At 57.7% G+C, this 11,075-nt stretch overlaps 2 protein-coding genes across 3 annotated transcripts in view; one reads left to right on the forward strand and one right to left on the reverse strand.

The window, feature by feature from the left end:
* Positions 1–8,108, forward strand: part of DDHD2 (DDHD domain containing 2) — an 8,798-nt gene extending 690 nt beyond the window's left edge. The window contains exons 2-17 of one of the 2 annotated variants that reach the window (XR_002432383.1): positions 143–339; positions 1,306–1,496; positions 2,238–2,327; positions 2,451–2,571; positions 2,953–3,042; positions 3,831–3,966; positions 4,207–4,415; positions 4,546–4,616; positions 4,763–4,882; positions 5,075–5,170; positions 5,282–5,374; positions 5,460–5,619; positions 5,692–5,794; positions 5,868–6,032; positions 6,116–6,278; positions 6,399–8,108. Coding sequence is in view for 1 of the 2 variants with exons in the window: in XM_021374763.1 (XP_021230438.1) it covers positions 143–339; positions 1,306–1,496; positions 2,238–2,327; positions 2,451–2,571; positions 2,953–3,042; positions 3,831–3,966; positions 4,207–4,415; positions 4,546–4,616; positions 4,763–4,882; positions 5,075–5,170; positions 5,282–5,374; positions 5,460–5,615; positions 5,692–5,794; positions 5,868–6,032; positions 6,116–6,278; positions 6,399–6,489 (2,092 nt within the window). In the remaining variant the exon portion in view is untranslated. The remainder of the gene's footprint in view (positions 1–142; positions 340–1,305; positions 1,497–2,237; positions 2,328–2,450; positions 2,572–2,952; positions 3,043–3,830; positions 3,967–4,206; positions 4,416–4,545; positions 4,617–4,762; positions 4,883–5,074; positions 5,171–5,281; positions 5,375–5,459; positions 5,620–5,691; positions 5,795–5,867; positions 6,033–6,115; positions 6,279–6,398) is intronic. The other variant, XM_021374763.1, reaches the window with a different exon arrangement.
* Positions 8,093–11,069, reverse strand: PLPP5 (phospholipid phosphatase 5). The gene is made up of 6 exons (XM_021374780.1): positions 10,912–11,069; positions 10,520–10,610; positions 10,196–10,259; positions 9,719–9,843; positions 9,444–9,614; positions 8,093–9,349 (listed from the first exon to the last, which is right to left on the reverse strand). The coding sequence occupies exons 1-6, from the start codon at positions 11,014–11,016 to the stop codon at positions 9,180–9,182; spliced, it is 726 nt and encodes a 241-aa protein (XP_021230455.1). The 5' UTR covers positions 11,017–11,069; the 3' UTR covers positions 8,093–9,179.

Here is an 11,075-nt window from a genome sequence, read left to right on the forward strand (position 1 = left end):
CCGCGGGCACGGAGGGACGCGCCGGGTACGGGCTGCGGCCTCCCCGGGCGGGCGGGGGCTGCGCGCTCTGCCCCGCGGTACGTGCGGGTGGCTGGAGGGCTCTGCGGGGCCGTACGTCCGTCCGTCCTTTCCCTTTGTCCAGGAGCATCATGTCTGCCCAGGACCGGCACCCGGCGCAGCCCCCCCGGGCCGCCCCCGAGGCTGCGGAGCAGGACGCGGGGAACGGGTACGAGGCGGTCGCTCCGCACTGGTTTTACTGCAAGGTCACGGGCGGACGGGAGCGGTGGCTGCCCTTCAGCGCACAGGACTCGGAGCGGCTCGAGGAGGCTCACGGTGCAGGTAGGGGCCCCGTCCCGCGTCCCCGGCCGCCTCCGTCGCGCCCCACGTGCAGCCGACACGGCTGGGTGCGGGGACGGTGCCGCACCGAGCGCCTTCAGCCCCGCTCAGGGCTGCGCCTCAACGGCCTCCCCCTGTCAACACCTGATCCCTTGCGCGTGCGATGGGGAACCGGCCCGGTGAGGTCAGCGGGGAAGCATCAGGTGCGTGCCCGGGGGAAGCAGGGCGGTGATGCACGCTGCAAGCAGCAAAGGGAAAGCCCACAGCTCCTGCCAGGCTTGCAGCATTTCCCCTTTGGAAATTTTAATTGAGATTTCGTTGTGGTGGCAGCGTACCTCGTGCTGGGGCTGTCAGTGCACGGACAGGGAGGGCGGAGGAGGCAGCGCAGGGCCCGGCCTCATTCGTTGGGCACGTGCTGTAAATTACACATCATCACGTTGCAAAGCACCCTTCTATGGGGGACGAGAGCGGGAGCAGGACGGCAGAAATGCCAGCGAGGAGATGGGTTTGGGGGGGAGAGTGCTGCTTCACGTGGACAGCGGGGGACGCGCTGGGGTCTGTGCAGAGCTCTCAGCTCTGGAGGGGAACACTCAGAACGTGGAGAGCTGCACCCCTGCTGCTGAGCAGCGGAGTTCCCAGGGCCACGATTTCACACGCTGCCAGCAAAGCACAGGCAGGGAGAGCCCTGAAAGCCTGTGCCCAAAGTGAGGAGGGAGGCGGCTGCTTGCAGCTCAGGGCTTTCCTCTTACCTCCTGCCCCTGGGGGATGTCTGGCTTTGGGCATCTCCCCCCGGGATGCTCTCCAGCGCTGTTCTCTGCTCGTACGGACAGCACTGGTGTTCACTGCTGATGCTCGTGGTGTGCACCTGCAGAGGTGCTGCAGCCTCCTCCCTCTGGGATGGCACACAGTCTCCTGGTAGCTCGCCTTTTTGGCCCTCGCATGATTCATTCCGGGCTTCGGTTCCCCCAGGGAAGGACAAAGGAGACGTGGTTGTCCCGACGTCGGGCGGCAGGTACGACGTGCACCTGGAGCGGAGGCAGCGCGTCGCCGTGTACTGGGAGGAGGAGGTGTCCGAGGTGCGCCGCTGCACCTGGTTCTACAAGGGGGACAAGGACAACAAGTACGTCCCCTACTCGGAGAGCTTCAGCGAGGAGCTGGAGGTAAACGCGCACCTCACCCCCAGCCCCTCGGCTTCTCCCTGCCCTGATGTCCCAAACTCCATATGGGGCCGCCGTCACACCTGAGGACATGAACTCACAAGAGGCTTTGGCATGACATTTCACAGCTGATTAACATAACTAAATACTGCCCCGTCTCCCCCCCCGGCCTGCCTGCCTGCCTCCCCGTCTGCCCCATCCAGAGCGTTCTGCTCAATGCGCGGTTGTTCTCAGCCAGCCGTGCGGCTCCAGCCCGGCCTGCAGCCTCTCCCTGCAGCCTCTCCCTGCAGCCTTTGTTCTGCTTTTCCCCCTGACCCTGCCTGGTACTGCTGCAGTTCGGTTCCTGCTATCGTAGGACAGTCACCCTCACTGTGCTCTCAGTTTTGTAAATGCAAGAAGCAGTTCTTACCGCTACAAGGACCCATGGAATGCTTGCTCGTCCCTACTGTAAAGGCCGGGGGCTTTCTTGACTGTAAATATGTTCACATCTCAGCAATCTGTATTCTAACGTATGGAAAATACGTGACTGGTGGGGAAGCTTGCTGCTGCTATTCCAGCAGGGGCTTTTTTGGAGACTTTAGCAGGCAATATGGGGATAATCCTGTTGCTTCACCAGTTTGGCCTGGCTGATTTCCATGCCTCTTTCACAAAGTGACACTCAAAGTGGGTGGGAAACGTCTCAAGCAGTTGAATATTCATGGGAATACCATCAGCTGACTCACAGAGGACGGTTGGTTTCCTCAGGAGGCGTACATGATTGCTGTAACCCTGGATGAATGGAAGAAGAAGCTGGAGTCCCCGAGCAGGGAAATCATCATCTTGCACAACCCCAAGGTGAGCAGAGCCAGGTGGCCGGGCAGGGACATCCTTTGGCTGCCATCTGCCTCCCCCTGGCTCTCCTGGGAGCCTGGCAGCGTCCTCAGCCCCAGCGCAGTGACCAGCCCTCCTTGCTCACAGCTCATGGTGCACTACCACCCCGTCGCCACCTCCGATGACTGGGGCTCGACTCCTACAGAACAAGGGCGGCCTCGGACTGTGAAGAGAGGAGTAGAGAACATTGCTGCTGAGATCCCCAACGGTGAGCGCGCCGCTCCGTCCCTTAGGCCCATCCAAAGCATGAAGGGAGCTTCCTCCTGCGCAGGGACACGGCCGCACAGCTCTCAGCTCCACGCTGCTATCTGCCCGCTGCTCGCGCTTTCCCTGCTCTGCAGCCGTGGCCCAGCTGTGTGTGACCCGTCCCAGCGGTGAGGGCAGGCATGTCTTCCCGTCTAACCCCTTCATTTTCCACTTGGGAAAGTACTTATGCAAACTGAACTGCGTGGGAAGTAAAGACCGGGACATCGCTCCACCTGGTGCCTGTCAGAGCGGCAGGGCCTGGCGGGGCAGGGGGGGTCACTGCGTCAGCTCCTCGCCCAGTGTTGGTCTCTGGGCCTGAGCTCCGACCTCTTGTTACCCGCAGGAGAACCTCTGCAGATTGACCACCTGGTTTTCGTGGTGCACGGGATCGGGCCGGCGTGCGACATCCGCTTCAGAAGCATCGTGCAGTGCGGTAGGTGGGAGCCGGGCAGGGATGCTCTTCCCATCCACACGCTGCTTTTAGCAGAGAGTAAATGCTCAGTGCGTGGACAATGAGAAACGCTGTCAGAGCGCATTCAAACCATCCTGACGCTCATCTGGGCAAGCTGCACGGGCAGATTTGCTGACTGCAGTGGGGAGCGTGAATAAATGCTCACTAACCCATTAAATCCTACTGTCTGGAAAGGTTTGGGCAACCACTTTTCATTATTGTGTTCTGCTGCTGCTCAAAACAGGGGGTTTCCCAAACTGGGCACAGATTTTCCAGCTGTCTAAACCTGCTAAGCTATAACACAGGAACTAAATACATCTGCTTTAATGCAGTCTGTTCTTCTGGATGTTCATCTAATAAAACCGTTTTCAAGGCTGCCCAATTAAGATCGGGGAAATTGAGCTCTCCCCCATCTCAAAACAGAGCGATCTTCTCCCCTAGGCTTCCCCTTCTCAAGTTGGCATCTTCACAACCTCTGTTTTTCCTTTAAATTCCTGAGAGCGCCTTTCTTACCCCGCGCTGCACGTGGGGGCAGGATTCTTGTCACAGATGGGGCAGCAAAATCCAGTAAACACACATGTAAGGACATGGAGCCTTCCCTTGAGCTTGTAGTTAAAGATCCAAGGTCTTAGGGTGGCAGCAGCAGATTAAAGACCCTGCTGGGATTTCCCCCGGTAATGATCTTTTCTTTTATCTTATTAAGCGTTGTTGATGCAGAAGGCTTGCCCTGCAGCCCTGCTGCTTTGCTAAGAGTTCATGGCTTTTTCCAGTGAACGACTTCAGGAGCGTTTCGCTGAGCATGCTGCAGGCACACTTCAGGAAGGCGCAGGAGCAGCAGCAGATCGGCCGGGTGGAATTCCTGCCCGTCAACTGGCACAGCTCCCTGCACTCCACCGGCGTGGACGTGTGAGTGCCCGCGGCCCGGAGGGGCTGCTGCCTTCTTTTGGCTGCCATGGGAAGGGAGGGGCTCCTGCCCTCCTGCTCGGGGGCTCCTGGGTGCTCTGCTTTGGTCTCCAGCAAAGAATCTGGGTTACAACATCAGGATGGCAGCAGTCCTCCTCTGGACTTAAGCTTTGCCTTAGAGATGTTATGGGGCTCACAGGCACCTCTGACTGCAGTTTCCCCTCCTCTTTTTGGCCCCCACAGGGACCTGGAGCGAATCACTTTGCCGAGCATCAGCCGCCTGCGTCACTTCATCAACGACACCATCCTGGATGCTTTCTTCTACAACAGCTCCACCTATTGCCAGACCATCCTGGACACGGTGGCCTCTGAGATGAACCGCCTCTACCTGCTCTTCCTGCAGAGGAACCCAGGCTTTAAAGGGGGGGTTTCCATCGCGGGTCACAGCCTGGGTAAGTTCCTCAGGTTGCAGCAGCTGTCCCATGGGTGGGAGCAGGGACGGTCCCGGTCCTTCCAGCCCAGAAGGGAAGTGCCTTGGGTTTTTCCCTAACGAGATGCTGATGCTCTGCACCTGGTTTCTAGGCTCCCTCATTTTGTTTGATCTCCTGACGAACCAGAAGGCTGCTCCTGAGGAGGACGAGCGCAGCAGGGAGGTACGAGCTCTGCGGCTGCGCGGGGGTGTTCCCATGCACCTGCACGGGCAGCTGTGCTGCGCTGGGGGAGGAGGAGGAGAAATTCTGTAATGCGCAAGGTAAAATAAATGAGCAAAAAGCACAATCCCTTGGGGCTCCGTTCACAGGGGCCCGAGGTAACTTCAAGCAGCAGGGGTGCTGAGGAAGTGAAAGAAATCCTGAGGAAGCTGGATCTGTCTGAGTACTGTCCTGTTTTCGAGAAGGAGAAAATAGATGGGGAAGCGCTGGTGAGCAGCTCTACTGTTTTGCTGTCCTTATGTTTCAGTGTTTTTCTTCCCAGTCCTCCCTCCCCGGGTGCATCCTCCCGTACTGAGTCACTTGCACACGAAATGTCTCTTAGTGCAGCCGGAACAGAACAAGGGTCTGACTGCACACGGCGCTCTGCTCCTACACTGATTTCTACGTCGCTTATTTTCTAGTTCTTGTGCGCAGAGAAAAACCTGGAAGAAATGGGAATTCCCTTAGGACCACGAATGAAGCTCCTCCATTACATCAGCTCCAACAGGGAGACGCAGGTACGGCTTTGGCACAGCTTAGATTCCTGACCGCATCCCTCGGCTCAGCCCAGCACCCCGGCTCCTGTTCTGCAGGACCTGCCCTCACCGAGGCTCCTCTGTGTTCTGCAGGACTCCAGAGACCACAATGCTGCTGGGCAGCACGGCACCAGCAGCACCAGTGCCAGCAGGGATGGCTCATACCGGGACGTGAGCCTGGGGCAGGTAACCACCGAGCCGGGAGCAGCGGGACACCACAGCAGCATGGAACACATCTCATGACACAAACCCACCCCTCCCTCTCTCCCAGGTCTCGGCCAACTACCCCCAGCTGCTCTACAAGCCTGCCATCTTCTTCGCTTTTGGGTCTCCCATTGGGATGTTCCTCACGGTGCGAGGAGTGAAGCGGATCAACCCGGACTACAGCCTGCCCACCTGCAAGGGCTTCTTCAACATCTTCCACCCCGTAGGTATAAGAGCCGGAGCCCTCCCGCGCGAGGGGCCCCGCGCGCAGCCCACGCTCACCGCTCTGCCCCGCACAGTTCGACCCGGTGGCGTACAGGATCGAGCCCATGATCGTCCCAGATCTGGAATTCGAGCCCATGCTGCTCCCGCACCACAAGGGCAGGAAGAGGATGCACCTCGGTAAGGAGCACGGCTGCCCTTCGCCTCGGCCCCAGCCGCAGCCCCGCGCCTGAGCGCAGCCCTTGCCTTGCAGAGCTGAAAGAAGGGCTGACGCGCATGAGCGTGGACCTGAAGAACAACCTGCTGGGCTCCCTGCGGGTGGCGTGGCAGTCCTTCACCCGCGCCCCGCTGGCGGCCGTGGAGGGCACGAGCAGCGAGGGGGAGGCAGAGGCGGAGGCCGGCACAGAGAAGCAGCCAGGTCGGTGGGCACGGGGCTGGGGAGCGGCAGGCAGCGCTTTGCTGCGTGCTGCTGCTGAGCCACGCTGCTCTGCCTTCCTCCAGATCCAAAGCCGGAAGAGGCCCCGGCACCGGCGAAGGAGGATCCCTCCCTCATTAACGTGGGGAAGCTGAACGGGGGGAATCGCATCGACTACGTGCTCCAGGAGAAGCCCATCGAGAGCTTTAATGAATATTTGTTTGCGCTGCAAGGGCATCTCTGCTATTGGTAAGCTCCTGCCCAAATGTCAAGCCTCAGACTCGTATCTGCTGTAGGCAGAACGCTGCCGTTCTTAACACCAAGGTGATAAGAAACATCGCCTGCTCATGCCCGTGTCCCCTCCTGCAGGGAGTCAGAGGACACTGTTCTGCTGGTTCTGAAGGAGATCTACCAGACCATAGGCGTTACACTGGACCAACCTCTGCCAGGAAGCCAATGACCACCCCGTGCTGCTCAACCACTTGTTGTAAGTCACCTTACACGCCTACACTTCCAAATTTCCTAGGAGTCCCCAGAGGACGTACGGTCTGTTTGAAGGAATAACGTTCCTTATTTACAGCGCTGTGCTGGGCTTGGCTTTGGCCTGTCAGCACACTGGGCTTCCTTCCTCTTTATCGTGCACAAAAGCACATCAGACACAAGATTTATTCCAGTGTTCTCCCTTTGCTCTCTTAGATACAATTCAATCGAGTACTCACCAGGAAAGTTCAGATTTCTTCTCTGCCTTCCTCTCTCCTCTGCTGCCGTGCCCCGCATGCTGCTTCCCCACTACTTGCTGCTGCCTGGAGATAAAGATGGTTTTCCTCCATTTTGGGTAGGAAAAAACCAAACAAACACAAAACCCACTTCTGCTAACACACACACACACACACACACACACACACACACAGCACTTGCACTGTGACTTCCTGTGACAACACGTGCTGTCAGCCCTGAACTTGTCTGCCCACCTCGCAGGTTATCACATGGGCTTTGCAGTGCCGGTGCAGACAGCTGCCTGGGCTAGGAAATGCGATACCAGGGCCTGAACCCTGCTGCAGGCTTAGCGAGAACACTCATAGCTTGGGACCTTGAGAAATAAAAGCCTTAAACATGCAGCATGGAGAGAGCTATAGCAGCCTTGAGAGAAGGAGATGCTGACTTCTCGTGGGAGAAGGATGAGGCACTGTTCTGCTGTAGCACTGAGCTCGAGAGCGGCAGCTTTTGGGAGGCACAGACAAGGAGCGTGGGCATCTGCACGCACCGTAGCTTGTGGCCATGTGCACAGCACCCAGGAAAGCTTTACCTCCAGATCCAAGCAACAGCTGGGTTAGAGGAAAGCAGCCACCCCAGGCACCAGGCCCTGGAGGGCCAGCCCTCCTGCACTCTGCAGGAGCACGCAGCAGTGCTGCAGAGTTCAAGGTGGCTGCAGGGATCTCATTCCCATCAGCCTCCAGCCAGTGGTTTCGTTGGCAAGTACACCAAATGGCAGCCAGGGAGGGCAGAGCCCACATCTGTTGGATCTGGGCACTGTCTCAGTGACTCCACTGAAGAAGTTCGAGTACTCTGGCAGGCAGCGCAGCCTGCACCTTGCTGTTTTGTGTTAGCTCTCCTCCAAGGGCAACAGGGAGCCCCGGGTGATGGGTCCCCTATGACCCAAACCACTGCTAGACTGCAGCTGGAGCCTCGGAGCGGGTAGGGGAAACGTTTCAGTGACATGTAAGGTCACTGCAGCCTTTGCAAAGAGCCACCTCCCTCCCGCTGACTTTTGCCCTGCATGGGGTAACGCGCCTTGTTTCCATAGCTTCCCTTTGTTTGTCCTCCGTTGTACTTCGTTATTTGCACTATTCCAAAGGTGTTGTTTGCAGCCTCCAACCTCCTCCCATCCCTAAGGAACTGAAGCTGTTCATTTACTTGACTGCAGAAACAGACATGCTGCTCCTTCTGAGCCTGAGTTACCGATTGCTAAACGCCTCCTACGAGAGTAGGAAAAGGAACAGTCTTAACATGGGACACTCGTGACCAGCTTTTTAAGTTATGCACTTTGTTAAAAAAAAATTAAATAAGTTTTAAATGTTATTTAATGTCTTTTCCAGTAAAAGCCAAAACAAATAAACAGATGACTGTGATGCGTTTGGAGGAGAGGGAGAGGAGCAGGTCAAAGAATTTACATTTGTGTGATCTGAAGGGAAAGAAAAGCAACGTCTTTAAGTTCTACTACGGGTGCAGGGTCACACGGGGCTGATGTGGCCCAAACTGATGACACGGGGCTGGTGGTTTCATTACTGTTGCTTCCTGAGCTTGAGAGAGGTAGAGGCACACCTCTCTCGCTCTGCTGGTCTCACCTTGCAGTTTGCACACACACAGCAAAGAATTCTCCCATGGCTACCTACAGCAGTGCTGCCACAAAGCCGTGCTTACATTTCTCCTTACAACCACACTCAAGCGGCAAGGAAAAAGACAGCAAATAAGCACCTGCCTAGGAACCTGTGCAGACATACCAAGGTGAACTGGCTTACAGGGTTCACAGACCCAGCCACTGAAGGAAGTTTTTGGCACCACAGCTCATTTAAAATTCAAATTCCTTTATTTGCCAAATTAAGGGGAAAAAAAAAAAGAGCCAGCACAATAATACAAATAACAATCACGCTAGTTGCGTCTAAGTCTCCCCCGCTTAATCCACGGTGAAAGGCTGTAGCCTTGCCTTCATTACTCCAAATTAGTTCAGCTCCGACTGATGAGATGCCCTTAGCCCTGGCACCAAAACAGGCCCTGCCCTTCACTTCGACACACGCTTCCCATGGGAAGGGATGGGGCAGCTCAGCCGCACTGAAGGGAGACCTCTGACTGTGCTTTGTTGTGGACCAGAGCCAAGGACACCCCCCAGCCGTGGCACACCACATCGTCACATTTTTCCAGTTCAGGACCTTCTGAAGCCGGGCTGTCCTGCAGGCTCATGTGCTGAAGCTCAGCTCGCTTCCCAGCAGGTCCAAAGGAAGGGACACCTGCAGAACTCACTGAAATGAAGCCACACACCCACTGAGCAGGATAACTTACCACCTGAGACACGTCCTGTGGGCCATGGCCAGCCTTCCCTGCCCTGAGGCTCAAGGTGCAGAAGGAAAGGTGCCAGCAGGACGCAGCCTGTCACTAAATGTCCAGGTGAAAGCTGGAAGTTGCAGGCTTTTCTTGGTGCGTTGGCAGTTGCTTAGATATAGACAGAAATGGTTTGTGGCACGCAGAGTCCATCAGAGGAGGGTAGTACTGCCTGTAGCAGAGGTACGCCAGCACGAAGCCCATTGCCGAGCCAACCAGCACATCTGCAGGCAAGGCCAGGAGAGAGTTACCTTCCTCCACCCTCACAGCCCCAGAAGAGCAGGGCTGCTCCAGCTCCGGGCACCGCAGCCGACCCACCTTGCCAGTGGTGCTTGTAGTCACAGGTGCGGGACACGGCGATGAGCGTGGCGATGAACAGGGGGAGGAGGAAGGCGCAGAGCCGCAGCGCTGAGCCTCGCCGGCCAGGAGCAAAGCAGTGCAGCTTCCCGGCCAGGTAGAAGGCACAGAAAGCGAGGCCAGCAAAGGCAACTGGAAGAAAGGTCGCAGAACGGTTTGTGTGACAGCCAAGCCACGCTGCCCTCCCCACAGGTTCGTGCTCGACACACGTTGCTGTGTGGGCACCCAGTACTTACACGAGGCGTGCCCACTGGGAAAGCTTTTGCGTCCCTCAGCCACCACGCCGGGGTCACCCGTGCAGGCCAGCTCCGCATTCACTTGCCCGTCCGGGAAGCAGCGATAGAAGAAGTCTGGCCGTGGCCTGGGGCAGAGAAGCAGAGCGGGTGGCCCCGTGCTCTGTGAGACGCCTGGAGGCTCCGCGTCCCCTCGCCAGCCTGGGGCACACCACCACGCAGCCTCCCAGGGTGATGTTCTGCCATCCTGACCACGGGATGCAGACACCCTACCATGTGTGCTCCTCCCTGGTGCAGGCCTCTACGTGCCCATCTGAACGATGCCAGGATTGCAGCACTGCTTTAATAGTAAAGCATCTTTACAACTAGAAAAACCCTTTTGTTTCAGACCGAGCACCTCCACCTCCAGCCGTTCCTCCTACTCTCCTAGCTCCAGCACTGCACCTCCCACCCCGCACCGTGCAGCCTGGAGCTCCTCACCTGCCCACCATGAGCTTCAGGGCGTTGGTGAAGACCCCGTTGAGGACGAGAGCAAGGCTGGCAGCTGGGAGAGAGCAGAGAGCTCAGGTCAGCCCCACAGGCTGCTGGAGCCCCTGGTGCTCAGCTTCCTGCCTGAGCAACGTTCTGTGCCCGACTGCTCATCAAGAGCATCCCATGCAACACTGAAGTTCACACAGACAAGCTGGAGCCACACCGCTCAGCTTTAAAGCCCCAACATGATGTCTGTGCCCTGGCAAGGGCTCACCTGCAAGATCCCACCCCCGGGCTCCCCCAGCCCCCCCTGCCGGGCCAGGAGCTGCTCACCCAGGCCGGCCTCCCGCGTGTCCTCATGGTCAGCGCCCAGGAACAGCCTGGCCAGGACGATCAGCAGCACTGGAGACAGGAACGCGATCAACTGCCACAAAAGGAGAAAACGGTGCAGCGTTAGCGGAGCAGATGTGAGCACTCGCCAAAACACAAGGGTGAGAAGTTCTCACCGGTGTTTTTGTAAGCTGAGTTCAAACCCAAAGGACAATCCTGGACGGAAAGGGCTGAACAGACTACAAAAATGGCTGTGAGCGCTGCGCTGCTGCAATAACGCTGCGCTCGCAGCGACTTCAGTCGAGAACTGCAGCTACCTGCAACGCTTTTTGCTTTAAAGCAACAGCTGACAAACAAAGGCAAACCAAGCAAGCGCAGGAACCCGCTGAACTTACGAACATCGGCGCTGTGGGAACGCGATCCGCCTCCACGTAGGGGTTGCGGTAGAGCCACATCTCCTCGGGCTGCACGACGCGCTGGAAGGGCGGCAGCAGCTCCATCACCCTGCGGAGGGAACGCACGGCTGCGGGCACCCGCGGGGCCGGGAGGGGACGAACCC

Source organism: Numida meleagris, chromosome 21, assembly GCF_002078875.1.
Source record: "Numida meleagris isolate 19003 breed g44 Domestic line chromosome 21, NumMel1.0, whole genome shotgun sequence".
NCBI classification, from domain to species: Eukaryota; Metazoa; Chordata; class Aves; order Galliformes; family Numididae; genus Numida; species Numida meleagris.